General features: G+C 52.3%; 2 protein-coding genes across 3 annotated transcripts in view; both read right to left on the bottom strand.

Moving 5' to 3' along the window:
* The window catches only part of LOC105054597 (lysophospholipid acyltransferase 1), a 32,481-nt gene extending 13,476 nt beyond the window's left edge, over positions 1–19,005 (bottom strand). The window contains exon 1 of one of the 2 annotated variants that reach the window (XM_010936141.4): positions 18,559–19,005. In XM_010936141.4, the coding sequence (XP_010934443.1) occupies positions 18,559–18,860 (302 nt within the window). In that variant the 5' untranslated portion in view covers positions 18,861–19,005. Of the gene's footprint in view, positions 1–7,174; positions 7,311–18,558 lie in introns of those variants that run through there. The other variant, XM_073247049.1, reaches the window with a different exon arrangement.
* On the bottom strand, positions 14,553–16,204 carry LOC140852902 (uncharacterized). Its single transcript, XM_073246815.1, has 2 exons — positions 15,587–16,204; positions 14,553–15,509 (listed from the first exon to the last, which is right to left on the bottom strand). Exons 1-2 carry the CDS (start codon positions 16,202–16,204, stop codon positions 14,553–14,555), a joined length of 1,575 nt encoding a protein of 524 aa, XP_073102916.1.
* Positions 19,006–19,456: the final 451 nt, after the last annotated feature.

Here is a 19,456-nt window from a genome sequence, read left to right as displayed (position 1 = left end):
TTTTTGCTATATTTAAGCTAATTTGGCTGGCTTTTAGTCCATTTCCTTTGTTTTCAGGTATAAATCAATATTTGGGGACCATTACCTTGCCTGAATTTATAATATCAATCCTCCCGCCCAGGGTTTTGTTAAAAAAAGTATTTACCATAAATGAATGCTACGACGGTGTACAGCTTAATGCTTTTAATCAAGACAACGACATTTTCCCATTTATCTTGAAAGATTAGTATGACCCCAGCTGCCTGCCAATATGACATTTCACACCACGTAAAAGAATCCTGCTTCTCAAGTTACACATGACACCATAAATTTCTATTCATAAGACTCACTGGGCTTTATCAAATTTCACCCCATTCTCCAAAACACTGACATAACTTTTGAGATCTGGAATAGAAAAATTACCATCGAATGGAAAATATAAAGAATGAGCACTCCAATTACACTTCTAAGCTAAGTAACTTCTACATTTTGCTATGAGTATGATCTTCAATTTGTCAAGCACTATAAAGAATAATTTTAAAGCACTCCCACATCCAAGTCAAAACAAACTACCAAGCAATTTTCCACATAAATAGCTCAGCCAACTTTGCACAAAAATCAAAACTTCACACCACAAAAGACATCTACAAAGAAAAACAACAAAAACTCCAGCAAAAGTCTAAGGAAAAAAAATAAAAATAATCATTTTAAAGCACTCCTGCATACAAGTTGTTGCAACCAAGTCCCCAGTGCGCCTAGCTTCGCTTGAGAGCAACCTGCAAAACAACGTCCACACCAACCGGAGTTATTTTCGACAGAGACCCTCCGATGCTTAAGTCAAAAGTGGAGAGTTGGTCGAACAGTAGTAAATTCAAATTGACAAAATTTCTGCCTTTAGAATTGGCTTACCATCTCCATTCATTTACCTCCCTTTTATAGGCAAACGATTGGTAACCATCTATGGCGGTTATGCACGTGGGATCCCGCTTATTCCAGTGTTGTGATGTCATGGAGTGGACAGTTAATGCCTACTTAGTGGACAGTTAATGGCCTGATCATGAAACTAATCGTTATGCGCTTATTGCGCTGACGGTTTCTGATAAACCGACTGGGGGTCGATGACACCGACTGGTAGTCGGTGTTGCCAATGTTATGTCGGAATCCTCAAGCGTGTCACTGATAATATAGTAGATACCGATCGGGTGTCAATCACGCCTACCAATGCCGACTTGATGTCAGGATATGTTGATGGCATCGTGAAAGGCTGATCGGGAGTTACCAATTGGCAGTCGACCGTTGAACCATCGGTAGTCAGTCATTAGACAATTGGCCTAACCATTGTCAGTTGGTATGAATGGTTAAAAGCCGATAGATATTCGGTGTTGGTGTTGCTAAGCAATTGGTGTGTTGAGTCGCTAACTTTCTTGACCATTCAGTCAGACATTAGCCGGCGACATGTAGTTGGGTGCCGCTGTCGAGTCGGAGATATCGTCGCCGAGTGTGAGTCGGGGTAGTAGAATTGGTTGCCCCAACAGTTGCCCCCCACTCTCAAGTTCAAGGTAACTTGACACATTGGACCATGGGAGTATCTTTTGTTATGATTTGACGTCGGATTCTGTAGTCACTTTGGCTGCTGGTATTTATGATTTCTTTGAAAATTGAACCGTCAGCCACTTTATCGTTTCGAAGGTTGTGTAATTATCATTGGAGTGTCACTTCGAGGAGATAGTTATTTAATGTTGCAGGTGACTAGACGGCAGAAAGATATGATTTGATTTGATTTCAATCGATCAGGTGCTACCATGCATTGAACGGTTGTTGGCTCCTGGCAATTCACGCGGATTGTGGCTTCATGTCACGATCTGGCAGTCGGTGCGTTGAGAAGTCCGAACACTGTGATTCAGATGATGCCACATATCAAAATCTGGAGAAGCCTTGATTTACATGAAGTCATCTCAGCCATTAAGGGGCCTATATAAGGTCTGTCGTCCATATCATTTGGATCTTCTGCTATGACTGAGAAGCATCCTTCTGCTGCAACAGAGAGCCAAGTGCTGTGGGTGTAGGGAGCTATTTTCTTCTTCCTTCAGGTTTTTCGGAGTCCAGTCTTGCTTCCGGGTTTCTTCATCTTCCCTTCCTTCTTTGTTGTCTTTCTTTTTCCCTGATAATGGCTTCCGATAGTAGGAAGGATAAGAAACGGGTAGATGGGCCTGCAGAACTTCCTCAGGATAGTCGGTTGGGTAATCCGATTAACAATTTCCTTCTGAATCTGAATGTGGAAGTTTTTTCCTTATCCAAATCTGATGTCGTTCGGCTTCGGAGGCAGTACCGCATCCTGGAGCATTCCGGCTTTCAATGCCTGGTCCGAGTGGTCGGGTGAATTCTCCTCCTTCCGATCAGGTAGCGGTTTATGTGGAGGACCTCCGAGCAGGTCTTCGTTTTTCGATTTTGGAGTTTGTTCGGAATCTATTCGATTATTATGGGATCTGTCAGCTCAATTGGCACCGAATAGTATTTGGCTTATCATTTCCTTTGCTCTGCTCTGCCATCTTATCCCGACCAACCCTCGTCCGTCACTATTTCAGGCATTTTTTGTTCTCCGACCCCACCCCAAGGCCAAGGGTTGGTGGTCTTTTGTTTTGAGATAGGGTCTTTGACTTATCTCCGACCTTCCTTCTTCTATCCATGGATGAAGAATGAATTTTTTTCGCTTCTTCTCCGTCGGCTTGGGGTTTTCCCTCTGCATGGGAGTATCCCAGACTAGGCCCGAATGATAATGACCGGATAGACGTCAGGGATCGAAAAGTCTTCCTCCAATTAAAGGATATGGAGGTCCCTGAACAACAAGAGCTGTTGACAGAACAGCACTTGTAGGATGCCGGGCCTGGTCCGGTTCCCTCCATAGGTATAACTTAGTAACTTTTGTTGCTTTTCATTTGTTAATTTAATTTCAAAATTGTCACTAAGTCGTCACTTTTCTTTACAGGCATAAGGCTGCCGTCAGCGGAAAGGATCCGACAACGGGCTGCCATAGGGAAAAGGCCTAGTGGTGTGGGTCCATTTTGGGAACCGAAGAAGGCCCGACCCAACACGTCCTCGATAGTCGGCCCTTCTAAGATGCAAGCGGACCCTGTCGTTGCCTTGCCAGTTCTTGAAGTCCCACCGATTGCCGACGTTCCTTCGGCAATTCCAGTAACGGCCAAGGCTTCAGCGATGTTCGTGGTGGTGATGTCATGGTCGTTGAACCACCCCCGATGTCGATGACGTTTCGAGTACCTTCCACATCCCATCAATCTTCCACCCCCGACTGGTTATCGGCTCCGATCGATCAGCCATCAGCTCAAGATCATAGGAAGGTGCCATAACTTTTCGATGGCGCAATTGGCGGAGATGTTGCTGAGGGCTTCACGAAATATTTCGACATTCAGATGTCCGAAGGTGAGTCGGCCTTAAGCAACCCAAGACTGGCCACGAAGCTCGTAGAGGCTGTATTTCTTCCGATGATCGGGAAAACAAAAAAGATCGGACTGTGCCTGAGATATTTTGTTCATTTTATCCTGTTCTCCTTGCTGTAAGTCAATGTTCTCTTATCTGTCCATTTTTCGTTCATTGATTTTTTGTGATTCTGACTTTTTCCTTTCTTTTCAGTTGGTGCACGACATGTCGTCGCTGGAGCGAGGGTATCGAAAGTTTGCAGATCTTCGCCGAACGTGGTTTGACAAAGTGACGGCCGCAAACATCGAAAAGGATGCCGCCATACGGGCGGTGGCTCAACTGGAGGAAAAGCATCAAGAAGAGACCTCCAACTTGAAGGCCGAGTTGGAGTCGATAAAAGTTGAATTGGAATTTGCAAGAGCCGAGTTGGAGACAGCTCAAAAATCTGCCAAATTGCACGAGGCTCAGGTTCAGCAGAAGAAAGAGACCATCAAGTGAGTCCGGAAGGAGCGAGATGATGGTCTCCAGGAGTTGGGGAAGCTACAAAAGTTGCATCGGGCCACCGAAGAGTGGTTGGCACTGGCCGATGCGGAGTCGAATACTGGGAAGGAGTCGACGAAGGCTGCTCAAGAAGCCTTGAATTGGATTTTCAAGGATTATAAGGAGTTCAAGGACTTTGAAGAAGCGGTCCTCGAAGGCAACCATCGAGCTTATTGGGTCGGGTTTAAAGACTGCCGAGAGATGTTCATTGCACTTTATCCGAATCTCGATCTGAGTAGCATTCAAGTTGAGGCTCCAGAAGATATTGCCCCGATCACTGAAGAAGCTGTGCCTACTGTTGAGGTAGTTCCAGCTTCTGTTGAAAAAGAGCCGACCGTCAGGGCCCAAGAGATCGATGCAGTGGCAGCGACTAGGGAGACAGCCGATGGAGTCGATGAAAGAAAGTCGGTGTAGCTTTTCTTTTATTTTTGTATTTGGACCTTAGTCCACTTTTTGTAATCCCCTTGACTTTTCACAGTAATAAAAGTAAATGTTTCTAAATGTTGAGTACTTACTTTTTCTTTCTTGACTCAAACAATTGATTGACTGATTAACTTTGATCGATCGGAATCGATGTTATCAGTCGGTGTGATCTAATCAGAGTCGATATATACCGACCAGAGTCGGTCTCTTGCCGACCGGAGTCGGTGTTTTGCCGATCGGAGTCGGTCTGTAGATGAATAGTTTGTAGATAGTCGAACATTCAACAAAGATGTCGAAAGCTAAACATATCACTTCAAATATTTATCAAAGACATCTACTGATAATACATGCGTAGATCATCAACATTTCATGTTCGAGGGATGGATGTCCCATCAAGGGTTTCTAGTCGATATGCTTCTGAGCGTAGAGTTCGGTTACTTTATAGGAGCCTTCACAACTAGGTGAGAGTTTGCCTTGGTCCAAGGGCTTTGAGACTTCCGCTTTTCTGAGGACCAAGTCTTCAGGATGAAGAACTTTCGGTTTGATCCTCATATTGTAGCATCGGATGACTCTTCTTCGACGCTTGCCCCCCAATCTCTTGGTCGGTTTACGATCATGTCGATCACTTCTGCAGTCGGTCGATTAAAAATTTCTACGATCGGTGGCGGAGGTCACTCCATAGCAACTTCAGGCCATCAACCTTGGATATATTTCCTAAGATACCCTTTATGGATGAGGTTCTCGATTTTATCCTTCAATTGGATGCAGTCGTCGGTGTCGTGTCCGTGGTCGTAGTGGAACCGACAGTATCTGTTCCGATTGTGAGAACGTGGTGGGGCTCGCATCGATGGAGGCCTCCTCACATGTTCTTCCTTCTCGATCTCCATAAGGATTTGAGATCGAGGAGCCACAAATGAAGTATAGCTATCGTACTTGTTGGGGCTCCTCGATCTCATCGTCGATTGTCGTCAAGAAGGATCCCTTTCGAATCATCTTTGATCCAAACCTCCCTCATTTTTGTTCTTCTTCGAAGCTCCTCTACCCTCTCCACTACATCGAGTAGCAGCAGTTTCTTCGACACGGATGTATTTCTGTGTCCAGACGAGGAACTCGAAAAATGACTTAGGGGCCGTCTTGTCCAGGGAGTAGGCAAAGCGTGAGTCAAGCAATCCCTGAGCAGCGGCCGCCATAGCCATATCCTGGTTAAGATCGTAGACTTCCAACATGGCAGCATTGAAATGCACCACATAATCTCTTAGTGATTCCCCTTTCCATTGCTTGATCGAGAAGATGCTTGCGAAAGTGCACAGCAACTTTCGGCTTGTGTGGAAATGCATCGTGAACTACTGGCTGAGTTGATCGAAGGAGCTGATGCTCCTTGGACTATCTCGAGTATGAAGCTCGGACTGCCTTCTGAAGGGTTGCTGGGAAGGCCACATAGAGGAGGGCATCGGTCGCATCCTGAATCATCATGAGAACCTTATAGCTCTTAAGGTGATCGATGGGATCAGTGGAGCCATCGTATGGCTCTATCTATGGCATCTTAAAGCGAATGGAATAGGCTCATCCAGGATGCATCGGATGAAGGATGGCATCGAGTGGATGCCAAGGCCATTGGAGAAACCACGACCATCCACTTGGATCTGTTCAAGTCGACGGTCGAACTCCCTAAGCTTGCGCTCGTAGTCATTGAATCGCTGTCGTTGGGATACTTCCGACATCAAATCCTCTCCAGAAGAACTCGAAGGAAAAGAATATGGTGATGAGCGAGGATGCTTCCCCTTCTTTGTGCTGCAATGGTGAGAGAGAGAAGGAGACCATCGCTCTTTATGGCTGGCACGATCGAAATGTCGAGATGGTTGAGGCTCAATGCGAGCCTGCCGAGCCTGTTGTTCAGGGGGTGGAGAAGGTGATCACTGCGGAGCATGGCGACTGTGCCTTGATGGCGCTTTGTGCGGCACTGGTTCTTCCGACATCAGTTGTTGCTGTTGCTGTTGCTGTTGTTGTTGCTGCTGTTGTTGGAGGCTGTGCACCGCCTCCATTAGTGAGATAACTTACTGCACTAGGACAGTAAATTGCTGAGCGTCAGTTGTGACGATCAGACGTGAGGTGCTAGGTTTCGTCGGTGGTGGCGAATAGTCTTTCCGACGGAAAGATTGCCTGACGGAGCCAATAGAGAATTGTGCTCTCATTCTTGTCATGATTGATGGCAACATGATTGTTTCCACCCCTTCCTAGCACACCAATCTGTTGTGGCCAAATCCCCGGTGCACCTAACTTCTCTTGAGAGTGACCTGCAAAACAACATCCACACTGATCGAAATTGTTTCCGATAAAAACCCTTCGATGCTTAAATCAGAAGTGAAGAGTTGGTCGAACAGTAGTGAATTCAAATTGATAAAATTTTTGCCTTTATAATTGACTTACCATTCTCATTCATTTACCTCCCTTTTATAGGGAAGTAATTAGTAACCGTCTGTGGCGGTTATGCACGTAGGATCCCACTTATTCCGACGTTGTGATGTCGTGGAGTAAACAGTTAATGCCTACTTAACGGATAGTTAATGGCCTAATCATGGAAGCAACCGTTATGTGCTTATTGCACAGACGGTTTTTAATAAACCAATTGGAGGTCGTTGACACCGACCGATAGTCGGTGTTGCCAATATTATGTCAGAATTGTCCGGCATGTCACCGATAACATAATGGATACCGATCGGATGTCAATCAGGTCTGCCAATACCGACTTGATGTCGGGATATGTTGATAGCATTGTGAAAGGCCGATCGGGAGTTACCAATCAATAGTTGACCGTTGAACTGTCGGCAGTGTCATTAGGCAATCAGCCTGACCATTGTCAGTCAGTATGACTGGTTAAAAACCGATAGATATTCGGTGTTGGTGTCGCTAAGCAATTGGTGTGGTGAGTCGCTGACTTCCTTGACCATTCAGTTGGACATCGGTCGGCAACACGTAGTTGGATGCCGCTGTCGAGTCGGAAATATCGTCACCGAGTGTGAGTCAGGGTAGTAGAATCGGTTGCCCCAACACAAGCCAAAACAACCTACCAAGAAACTCTCCACATAAATCTTTCAATTCACCTAATTTTGCATTAAAAAGTGTTGGGGAATACCGACCGGCCCCACTCACGCCGACTTATCGTCGGGCTTACATGACCGGTACCGGCTCTGCCGACCGACCGACGGCTGCCGACCGACCAAGGATGCGTCGGTCGGGCGGACCTTCTACTCTCTCTTGATCGGCTGCATTATGGGGTCCGACGCCCGACTTTGGCAACGCACCCGACTGACTGTCGGACGGGCCCGAGTTTCCACCTGATGTCTCTCAACCGGCCGCCGACCTACAGTCGGTCGGCTCCCCCAAATGCCATACGGCTGTCAGAAACTGTCAGCCCTGACAACAGCATGCGGCCCTGCCGCCTAGGGGCATTATCCCACCTAAGGCATGGGTCAACCCTAGCGATTTGACATCCTCACGGCGACTCTGACAGTCCTCAGTGACTTGACAATTCTTCGATTGTCTGCGCCATTAATGACAGTGCCATACCGTGCTCCACTATATATATCGGGGAAGGCAACAGTGCTGGGAGGCCCCTTTCGACACTCTCGAACTCTCCCTCTCTAGCTCTCACCCACTCTCCCTCTCTCGCTGAGCTCCTTGTTTCCTTTTACAGTTGCCTAGTCTCCTCTCTGACTTGACCGTCGGAGGGTCCCCGCCGAAGCCACCTCCGGTCAGTGTGGACTTTCTTTTGCAGGCCCTCGTTCCCGACGACCAGGCGACGAGGGGATTGGTCGCAACAGATTGGCGCGTCAGAAAGGGGGCATCCTACGATCAACAGCACCAGGGATTATAACCCTCACGGAATCCAAGATGACAAAGACAAGAGCTCAGCGATCGAGGGTCACTGGATCGGCGAGGCGCTCTTCCCGCCGAGAAGAGGCCTCTCCTCCACCCTCCATGGTGGAACCTAGCTCCCCGCATCCCGCGGTGACCATAGAGGTACAGATCGCGGCAATCGTGCGGCAGATGATCGTGCTGACAGACGCGGTCAAAAGCCTTCAGCAACAACCGATCCGGCTGCCGCCTTCACCGGCCGAGCAACCGGCGGCACGTCCGATGCCCTCCAGGAGCAGCCGCCGACGCCCGCGTCGGTCTCCGTCGCCTCCTCGGGAGCACTTGCCACAGCGCTCCCACCGAGAGGATGAGGGGCGGCCGCGGCGTGACACCCATCGGTCTCGACGGCCATCTTCCCAGCTGGAACGAGCGAGGAAGGAGAAGCGGCCGCGAACACCGTCTGCTTCCCTCTCGAATTCATCGGGAGACTCCACCCCCGGGGTCTCCCAGCACCGACGGATCGACGACTACGAATGCAGGTTCGAAGAAATCGACCGTTGACTTGCCCAGCTACAGGTGGATGGGCAGAAATCCTCGAACGACGTCGACTTCCAGACCGCCCAACCTCTTTTCCGACTCATCCTCGACGAACCGATCCCCAGTCGGTTCAAGATGCCGCACGTGGAGCCCTACGACGGCTCCACCGACCCAATCGACCACTTGGAGAGCTATAAAGCTCTCATGACGATCCAAGGGGCAACCGACGCTCTCCTTTGCATCGGTTTCCCCACCACGCTCCGCAAAGCTGCCAGGGCCTGGTACTCCGATCTTCGATCGGGAAGTATCCACTCCTTCAGGCAGCTTGAGCACTCCTTCGTGGCCCACTTCAGCACCAGTCGGAAGCCGCCGCAGACATCAGACAGCCTTTTCTCCCTCAAACAGGGAGAAAAAGAGACGCTCCGACATTTCGTGACGCGATTCAACACGACCACGCTTGAGGTCCGGGACCTCAACGAAGACATGGCTATCTCTACTATGAAACGGGGGTTAAGGGCATCCTGATTTACTTACTCTCTGGACAAGACCCTCCCCCGAACGTACGCTGAATTGCTGGAGCGCGCATACAAGTACATGCGCGCGGACGAAGGAGCTTCCAATCGGCGTCTGGCCGAGCCAAAGGGCCCGAAGGAGAAGCGGAGGAAGGGTCGGGACCCCGCTGTGCCTAGCAGGCCCCCGACCGACAGTCGGGCCTCACCCCCACGACGGAACCAGAGGTCGCCCCGACGGCGGAGCCCAAGGCCGACACGCCCCAGGTACGACTCCTACACTCCTCTCTCTGCTCCTCGTGCGCAGATTTTGATGGAGATCGAAGGGGAAGAGTACCTACGACGGCCTCCGCCTCTGAAGGCAAAAGGCCTCGACCGACGGAAGTATTGCCGATTCCACCGGGGCCATGGCCACAATACCGAGCAATGCATCCAGCTCAAGGATGAGATCGAAGCCCTCATCCGTCGGGGATACCTCGGTAAATTCCGAAGGAACCCGCCGACTCAACCCGTTGCCGACCGACAACCTCAGCCGACTGAAGAAGCGACGACTAATCAGCCTACGGCCGGGGTCATCAACATGATTTCCAAACGACTGGGCCCGGGGACGTCTGCTAGAGGGGAGCCGACGAAGAGGCCACGCCCGGACAACGTGATTACTTTTATGGATAAAGATGTTCGTGGCATCCAAACTCCCCACGACGACGCTGTTGTTGTCTCGGCAACGATAGCAAACTATGATGTAAAAAGAATTTTTGTAGATAATGGAAGTTCAACAAATATTTTGTTTTACTCGACCTTCTCCCGGATGCGACTACCGACCGACCGACTCAACAGGGTCTCCACACCCTTGATAGGCTTCGCTGGAGATGCTGTCACGATGGAAGGAGAAGTTACTTTGCCCGTAATGGTTGGCACCGAACCACGACAGAGCACAGTCCATTTGACTTTTGCGGTCGTCCAAGTGTCTTCGGCTTACAACGCCATACTTGGAAGACCCGGATTAAACGCCCTCAGGGCGATAGTTTCGACGTACCATCTCCTGGCTCGGTTCCCGACCGAGAACGAAGTCGGGGAAATGCGCGGAGACCAACAGCTCACTCGCCAATGCTTTCAGATCTCCGCTCAAAGCAAGGAGTTGAAGGGCTCCCTAACGATCGACAAGCTAGACCAACGGGAGGAGGAAGAACGGAGTGAACCGGCCGAACAGCTCATTCCCATCCCAATGGCGGGGAATCCCGACCGAAAGGTATGGGTCGGGTCTCAACTACCCGACCCAGAACGACGACGGTTGGTGGAGCTATTGAGGACCAACGCCGACATATTCGCTTGGTCGGCAGCAGATATGTCGGGCATCCCCCCGGAGACAATAACGCACCGACTCAACATCGACCCAACGATGAGACCGGTGAGGCAGAAGAAAAGGTCTTTTGCTCCGGAAAGATAGAAGGCCATCGACGAAGAAGTGGACAAGCTACTTGAGGCGGGCTTCATCAGAGAGACCACCTATCCTGATTGGCTCGCCAATGTTGTCATGGTGAAGAAAGCCAATGGGAAGTGGAGGATCTGCATCGACTACACAGACTTGAATCGGGCCTGTCCGAAGGACAGCTTTCCACTCCCGAAGATCGACCAGCTGGTGGATGCGACGTCCGGATTTCGACTGCTCAGTTTCATGGATGCCTTCGCCGGATACAACCAGATTCGGATGGTGCTTGAAGACGAGGAGCACACTGCCTTCGTGACCCCCAAGGGCCTCTACTGCTATCGAGTAATGCCCTTCGGACTGAAAAATGCCGGAGCTACCTACCAACGACTCATCAATAAGGTCTTCAAGGGCCAGATTGGGCGCAATATGGAAGTATACGTGGACGACATGCTGGTGAAGAGTGCGCGGACTGCAGATCATGTTCGAGATCTCGAGGAGGCTTTTCGCACTCTACGCCAACATCGAATGAAGCTGAATCCGGCTAAGTGCGCTTTTGGAGTGACCTCGGAGAAGTTTCTTGGGTTCCTCGTTTCTCAACGAGGAATCGAAGCCAATCCTGAGAAAATAAAAGCCATCATCGACATGCAGCACCCGAACACCAAGAAGGAAGTCCAGCAGTTGAATGAAAAAATCGTCTCCCTCAGCCGGTTCATCTCTCGATCGGCTGAAAGGTGCCTCCCGTTCTTCAAGACTCTGAGATAGGCGAAGGGCTTCTCTTGGTCAGACGAGTGCCAGCGGACCTTCGAGGACTTGAAGGAGTACCTGGGTTCTCCACCGCTGCTTGCGAAGTCAAAGGTCGGGGAGACACTGTACCTCTATTTGGCCACCTCCTCCGAGGCGGTTAGTTCGGTGCTCGTCCGAGAGAACGAGAGCCAAATTCATCAGCCTATATACTACACCAGCAAAGTGCTTCGCGACGCTGAAGCTCGGTACTCGGAGACAGAAAAGATGATTTTCGCCCTGACCGTCTCCGCACAACGACTCCGCCCTTACTTCCAAGCGCACGCGATTGCGGTCCTCACCAACCAACCCCTGAGGGCGATATTGTGCCGACCCGACACATCGGGATGACTGGCGAAGTGGGCGATGAAGCTCAGCGAGTTCGACATACAGTACCGACCGAGACCCGCCTTAAAGGCCCAGGTCCTCGCCGACTTCATCGCAGAATGCCCGACCACCGACCAAGGATCGGAAGGCGAGAACCCCGAAGGAGCTGTGGTCTCCGAGCCTGACCCGGTGTCCACCTGGGTACTGCACATCGACGGAGCTTCAAACGCTCAGGAGAGCGGGGCCGGGTTTCTGCTCACCAATTCGGAAGGGATAGTCACTGAGTACGCCCTCCGATTCGACTTCAAAGCCTCCAACAATCAGGCCGAGTATGAAGCGCTCCTCACCGGCTTGAGGATGGCAAAGGGACTTGGGATCGACAGCCTTCGGGTATTCTCCGATTCTCAGCTAGTTGTGGGGCAGGTCAAAGGCGAATTCGAGGCACGAGATCCAGCTATGGCGCAATATCTCCGGAAAGCGAAGGACCTTGTGGCGCGCCTCGGATATTTCGAGATCTCCCATATCCCCAGGTCGGAGAATGCCCGGGCCGACGCACTCTCCAGGCTGGCGACTTCAGCTTACGACGCTTTGGGCCGGATGCTCGTGGAGAATCTCGAGCAGCCGAGCATCGACAAGGTCGATGAAGTGCTGCAACTGACGGCCGAACCAAGCTGGATGGATCCGATCGTTCAGTACCTGACCGATGGGATCAGCCCTGAAGATCCCGCAGAGGCCAGGCAGCTCCGATGGTCGGCCTCCTAATATGTGATAATGGATAGCCGACTCTACAAAAGGTCGTTCTCCCTTCCCTTGCTCAGGTGCTTGGGACCGACCGACGCAGACTACGCACTCAGAGAAGTCCACGAGGGGATCTGCGGGAGTCACTTGGGGGGCAAATCCTTGGCCTACAAGGTCCTGCGGCAGGGTTACTACTGGCCCACCATGAGGAAGGATGCGGCTGAGCTGGTCCGGAAGTGTGAACCATGCCAAAAGTACGCCAACATACAACACCGGCCAGCCAGCCAAATCGCTCCTATTGTCGTCCCGTGGCCCTTCGCCCAGTGGGAGATCGACATTCTCGATCCTTTTCCTCCGGCATCTGGCCAAAGAAAGTTTATAGTCATCGCCATCGACTACTTCACCAAGTGGGTGGAGGCCGAGCCCCTGGTGCAGATTACCGAGCGAAAGATGGAGGACTTCGTCCGGAAGTCCGTCATCTTCAGGTTCGGATTGCCGCATACCATTATCACCGACAATGGGCGACAGTTCGACAACCAGGACTTCAGGGACTTATGCGCAAGGTTTCACATCACGCACCGACTGACTTCGGTCGGGCACCCACAGTCCAACGGTGAAGTCGAGGTGACCAACCGGACCATACTACACGGGCTCAAGACCCGACTGAATGAAGCCAAAGGCCTCTGGGTCGAGGAGTTGAACTCCATCCTGTGGGCGTACCGAACGACCCTGCGCATTCCGACCGGGGAGTCACCTTTCAGTTTGGCCTATGGGACGGAAGCAATGATACCGCTCGAGATCGGGCTACCATCAACTAGGGTCGAGCAGTATCAAGAGCCGAACAACTTCGAGTGCCGGAGAGCCGACCTAGACCTCCTCCCCGAGCTTCGGGACGAGGCTCAACTTCGCATGGTTTCTTACCGACAGAAAGTAGCCCGATATTACAACGCCAAGGTCAAGCCAAAGCTTTTTAGGCCTGGGGACCTAGTCCTAAGAAGGCAGAAGTCTCAAAGCCTCTGGACCAGGGGAAGCTAGCTCCAAATTGGGAAGGGCCCTACATGGTAGCAGACACCTACGGGCCGAGAGCTTACCGGCTGGAGACTCTGGAAGGGAACCCCATTCCCCGGACCTGGAATGCCGACAACTTAAAGTTGTATTACCAATGAACTTTGTACTTGTTCACTTGGAATACAAATTCAGTTTCAAATTTCAGAGTCTGGAATCTCGACTCTTCGACTATTGGTCGGCGCTCGCCAAGAAGTACGAGCCCCGGTGTCCTGACTCGTACTCAACGTTCCGCTGGAAACTAACGGCCCGATCGCCGACGATGCATCGGACACTTACAAGGGCCAGAATATCCATGACAACGGGAGTCACACTCCTTCTACGATCGAACTTTCGGGCCAGACGATCGGCTAACTCGCCGACTCAGCCCCGACCAAGAAAGGCAAAATGCCGACGCGACCGCTATCGCGTTCGCGACTTACCGACCGAGCTACGGCTGGTCGAAGGATATTCGGCTTACCACCGTCTATCACACGACGCGTTCGCGACTTACCGACCGAGCTACGGCTGGTCGAAGGATATTCGGCTTACCACCATCTATCACACGACGTGTTCACGACTCACCGACCAGGCTACGGCTGGTCGAAGGATATTCGGCTTACCACCGTCTATCACGCGGTGCGACGTAAGTACCCGACGTAAGGGTACCGGGATCCGACTTATCATCGCTTCCCCGACTAAACGCGTCGAACGCATCAGATATTTGACTGAACGCATTGAAAGATATTCGACTGCCGGACCCCATGAAATGATCCGACCATCGAGTCCCGCCCGGCGCTCGGACGGCTTTCGACTCGACGGACATGCCCGACTCACAACCGGGCGGCGGACGTCCGACTTAAGCCCTCGATCGTCGAGTTATACGACAGTCAGGAGGCTGATCCTGAGTCGGATTTGGTGACTTAGGTAGACCATCGTGACGGCACGCTAGCGACTTATGTGTTCCGAGGTACCCCACGACACATGAAAGAAGAAAGACATTTCACAAAGAAGAAAAGTTCAAGTCCAAAAGACTTTGTCTTTAATTTCATTGAAGTTCTGGACAAGTTTACAAAACTGGGCCAAAGCCCGGATACAAGTATGACAAGTAGAAGTAAAGGAAAAGCGAAAAACCGACTAATCCTCAGAGTTGGCTTCTTCCACTGGACGACGGCTGTGGACGGTCGGCGAACCGATCGGACTTCAGGAGTCGGAGCCGCTTGACCTTCGGTGGCTTGCTCCGCTTCTGCCTCGGCTTCCGCCATGGTGGTGAGACCTCCCGGGGATGGGTCGGCCGTCTCCTCCGCAGCTGGGGCCTCCGTCTCCGGCGGAATGATGATGCCAAGGTCAAGTTCCGGGTACAAGCTTCGAACGGCTTCCCGAGCGTCCTCGTACCCCACTCGGTACGAGAGGAAGCCGCTCTCCAGAAGTTCCTCCCGGTACTCTTTCGAGTCGCGGAAGTCTTCTACAGCCCGACCCAAGGCCTCCTTCACCGACTCCGCCTCCGCCCTCGCGATGTCTGCGTCGGCCTGGGCGATGGACAGACCTTCTTCGGCCTTAACGAGGTTTTCGAGGCTTACTCGGAGCTGCTCGCGTTCGGCCTTCAGCTCCTTGGCAAAGCTGTCCCTCTCGTGCCGAAGCCGACAGACAGTCCGGGACTTCTTCTTGGCGTCGTCCCAGATCGACTGCAGCTCAGACTCCGAAGTCGCCAAGGCGCCCGTGAGTCGGGAGACCTCCTCCGTGAGTCGGGAGACCTCCCCCTCGAGTCGGCCCTCCCGGTCGACCGACTGTTGCAGCTGGTCGACCAGAATGACCCGATCGGCTTCGGCAGCCGCGACCTTGTCTCGCCAAGCCGCTCGCAGATCACCGAATCTCCGATATCCGGTCTCTAGCTCGGATATGTTGTAGACCAACTGCACAAAACAAGACCGACCGTCAGAAGACCGAATTCACAGAAACAATAATGGAAATAAAGAAGAGAGAGACTCACCCGGATCATCATCGGGTAGAATGAAGACAGCATGTCGGACACACGCTGATTCTTCATCGCCTCGATGTCAGCTGGGAGAAGGAGCGCCTGGCACAGCCTCCTGGCCAAGTCGTGGTTGGCCAGGCCCGACGCACCTTCGGGAAGTGGGAAGTCGGTCGGCCCCCCACCACCGGCCGACCTTCCTTCGTCGTCGGACGACATCGGGGCCTTCCCTCGACCGGACATCCAGGTCCTGATGTCGGATGTGGACGGCAAGCTTGAGCCCGACCGAGTTTCCCCCGAAGGCGCGGCAACGGCAGGCGCGGGTCGCTCGGGCTCGCGCGCCTCCTCCTGTTCCTCCTCTACCGGCTGAGCAGCCGGCGCGCTGACCGATTCCTCGGCCGCCCTTCTCTCGGGCGAGGCTGCGCCCTCGCCCGACGGTCCCTCGGACGGGACTTCGACGAGCACCGTCGGCGCCGACAGCGCGATGACGGGCTCCGCCCCCGACCCGGTCGGCTCACCTGACGGAGCTACTTGGGGTCTCTTGGGGGGCCGTGACGGCCCGGCCCCTTGTGCCGGCCTCTTCCGGACGGCATACTGCCGTACGTCGGCCGCCGTCAGCCTCGACCTCGGTGGCATATTTGCAAAACGACGACAGATAGTCAGCACCATAAAAGAAAGGGAAGAAGAAAAAGGAGAAAGAAGACGGAAAACCGACCTAAGCGAGGGACCGGACTGAGACCGACGTCATACAGCGCCTGCTTGGTGACGAGCTCCCTCTACTTCAGCACCGAAATATCTTTCAGCCGGTGGAAGTCCTCCCGGTCCTCCGCTTCCATCCGATTGTTCTCGTTCGGTTGGGTTCGGGGATTCCCCCAACGGACAGGGAACCCCCAGGGAATAGAAGAAGATACAAAAAAGAACTGATTCTTCCATCCATGAATGGACGACGGAAGACCGGTGATAAAAGAAAGCCCCTTCCGAGGATTAAAGTACCACCACCCTCGGGCTTTAGGGTAGGGTCGGAGGACGAAGAAAGCTCGAAAGAGGGAAATCCGAGGGTCAGTCGGCAAAAGCCGACATAACAGAGCAAAACTGACTATTAACCGAACCGAGTTCGGCGCGAGTTGCGCTGGGCATAGCCCGTAATAGTCAAGCACGTTTCGGACGAACTCCGGAACTGGGAAGCGAAGGCCGGTCCGGAGGTCCTCAACGTAAAAAGCCACCTGGCCCTCAGGCGGGCTATTGATCTGACCATTGGCACCAGGGGCGAACAGCCGAAATTGCTCCGGAATGCAATATTGCTCCCGGAGCCGATCGACGTTCGGCCCCGAAAGTGAAGAGACCTCCACCTCCGGGGTCGACCGAGGGTCGTCAGTCGGATCTCCCGACCGACCCCCTCTTGGAGACGTTCTGGCCATAGACCAAAACAGAAGGCAGGAAACAAAGGGAAAGAAGGAAGGAGACTGTGAGAAGACAAAGGAGACGATGATGAAGACGATAAAGGCCCTTGGAAGAAGAAGAAAGAACTCCCAAAAAGAAGGAAAGCAGAGATGAGTACCTGAAACAGGGGACCACACGGGCAGAGTCTCGACGGCAAAATGAGGGGGGAGAAGCTTGGATACGGGCGACCCTGTATATATAGTACCCCCCGACGGTCGAGATGAAGGCACGACCTACGAGGGATTCCCAGATCGCGCCACGTGGCGTCATCCGGGCCGTCTGTCGGCCCGACGGTTCGACGCACCTATCCTCAGATCAGGCCACATCACCTCCATCCGCTCGAACCAATCCGGCCCAATAGCCACCTGCCACGTGGCGCAGAAGCCATGACGTTTCGTATCCCCGAAGGGGCGGCGTCTGGCACCGATGGGACAGGACACTTGACACCGACAGCACGTCTGGCACCGATGGGACAGGACACCTGACACCGACAGCGCGTCCGACACCAACGGGACGTACGACGCCGGCGAATCGCCTGGCATTCATGAGGCGCATGGCACCATACCAGCCCACGGTACGGTCGTCAGAATCGGAACGTAACACGGTGAGAATCCACTCCTTTCGCTCGACGTTGCCGCCCAAACAAAGACATTGGCCAGCGCACCATCCGACTCAGGAGTGGAGGGGGGCAACTGTTGGGGAATACCGACCGGCCCCACTCACGCCGACTTATCATCGGGCTTACATGACCGGTACCGGCTCTGCCGACCGACCGATGGCTGCCGACCGACCGACCGACGGCTGCCGACCGACCAAGGATGCGCCGGTCGGGCGGACCTTCTACTCTCTCTTGATCGACTGCATTATGGGGTCCGACGCCCGACTTTGGCAACACACCCGACTGACTGTCGGACGGGCCCGAGTTTCCACCCGACGTCTCTCAACTGGCCGCCGACCTACAGTCGGTCAGCTCCTTCAAATGCCGTACGGCTGTCAGAAACTGTCAGCCCTGACAACAGCATGCGGCCCTGCCGCCTAAGGGCATTATCCCACCTAAGGCATGGGTCAACTCTAGCGATTTGACAGCCTCACGACGATTTGACATCCTCACGGCGACTCTGACAGTCCTCAGTGACTTGACAATTTTTCGATTGTCTGCGCCATTAATGACGGCGCCATACCGTGCTCCACTATATATATCGGGGAAGACAATAATGCTGGGAGGCCCCTTTCGACACTCTCGAACTCTCTCTCTCTAGCTCTCACCCACTCTCCCTCTCTCACTGAGCTCCTTATTTTCTTTTACTGTTGCCTAATCTCCTCTCTGACTTGACCGTCGGAGAGTCTCCGCCGGAGCTACCTCCAGTCAGTGTGGACATTTTTTTGCAGGCGCTCGTTCCCGACGACCAGGCGATGAGGGGATTGGCCGCAACAAAAGGAAAAAAAAAAAATCAAAACTTGGCATCACAAAAGACTTCTACGAACAAAAAGAACATCAAATCCAGCAAAAAAAAAGAGAAGAACAGAAAACATAATCCAAGGCCAATTACCATCCGATGAGGTAGCCAAACCCAATGAAGAAGGTGATGATGCCGCAATGACGACGGAACAGGCGCATGGAGGCATAACCCAGCGCCATGGGGATGAGGAAGTGGAGGTTGGAGGACAAACCGAAGGACAGATAGGAGAGAACCGCCCCAGTGACCGCGGCATAAAGATGCTTCGGTAGGGTTCCAGGGACCAGCCTCCACGCGAGGCTCACCGGAATCGTCGCCACGAAGCAGTGCAAGAAGCGCAGCACCGGCACCGACACCCCTATCGCCGCCGCTATGGACTCCATCTCCAGCTCCATCTCCACGAGAGCGAGAGAAGGAACTCAGAGTTACGAAATGCTCTCTGCTGGAGAGCTCTTTTTCACACGAAGTAGAGCCGACGTCGAGGGAACTCGAATTACTCGACTTTTTGACGGTGGTGATGTGGCGTTTGGCCTCGTGATTCTCGACATCCGTTGGAATTTCCGACCAGACTTTGGGATTTCCGACCGGAGAGTACGAAAGGTGGGTTAGAGATAGGCGGATGGGTTAGCTGTCAAAAAAACGAAAAAAAAAAAAAAAAAAGAAGTGGATGTGTTCCAGCAAGAAAGAAATATGTGGGCCTTGGCATTTGAACTGCATGCGTGGCGATGGAGATATAAGTAGTTTGCTCATCACGTTAAATATTGGCTTAGTGCTTAAATAAGCTAGTGATCATTGGTTATAGGCACATGGGTACCAAAAATGAATTTAAAGCCAAGTTTGTAAAGAAAGAGTATATAAATCTTATCTTGCTTCTGCTTTTTCTTTAGTTGGTGGAATGAGTTAGTTCCCATTTAAGGAAGTAGAATAAGAATTGAGAGTTGGTTTGGTTATTTTCATAGAATGAGGCTGAAAATCTTAAAAGATTTGAGAA

This window comes from Elaeis guineensis, chromosome 12 (assembly GCF_000442705.2).
Source record: "Elaeis guineensis isolate ETL-2024a chromosome 12, EG11, whole genome shotgun sequence".
Classification (NCBI taxonomy): domain Eukaryota; kingdom Viridiplantae; phylum Streptophyta; class Magnoliopsida; order Arecales; family Arecaceae; genus Elaeis; species Elaeis guineensis.
This window is presented reverse-complemented; position numbering and strand designations above follow the sequence as displayed.

Bases quoted from the DNA above. Each gene is read 5' to 3' on its own strand.
- LOC140852902 (XM_073246815.1), bottom strand. From the start codon at position 16,204: ATGCCACCGAGGTCGAGGCTGACGGCGGCCGACGTACGGCAGTATGCC. The intron at 15,510-15,586 runs GTGAGTCTCTCT...TGTTTTGTGCAG, and splicing joins TCTACCCGATGATGATCCGG to TTGGTCTACAACATATCCGA.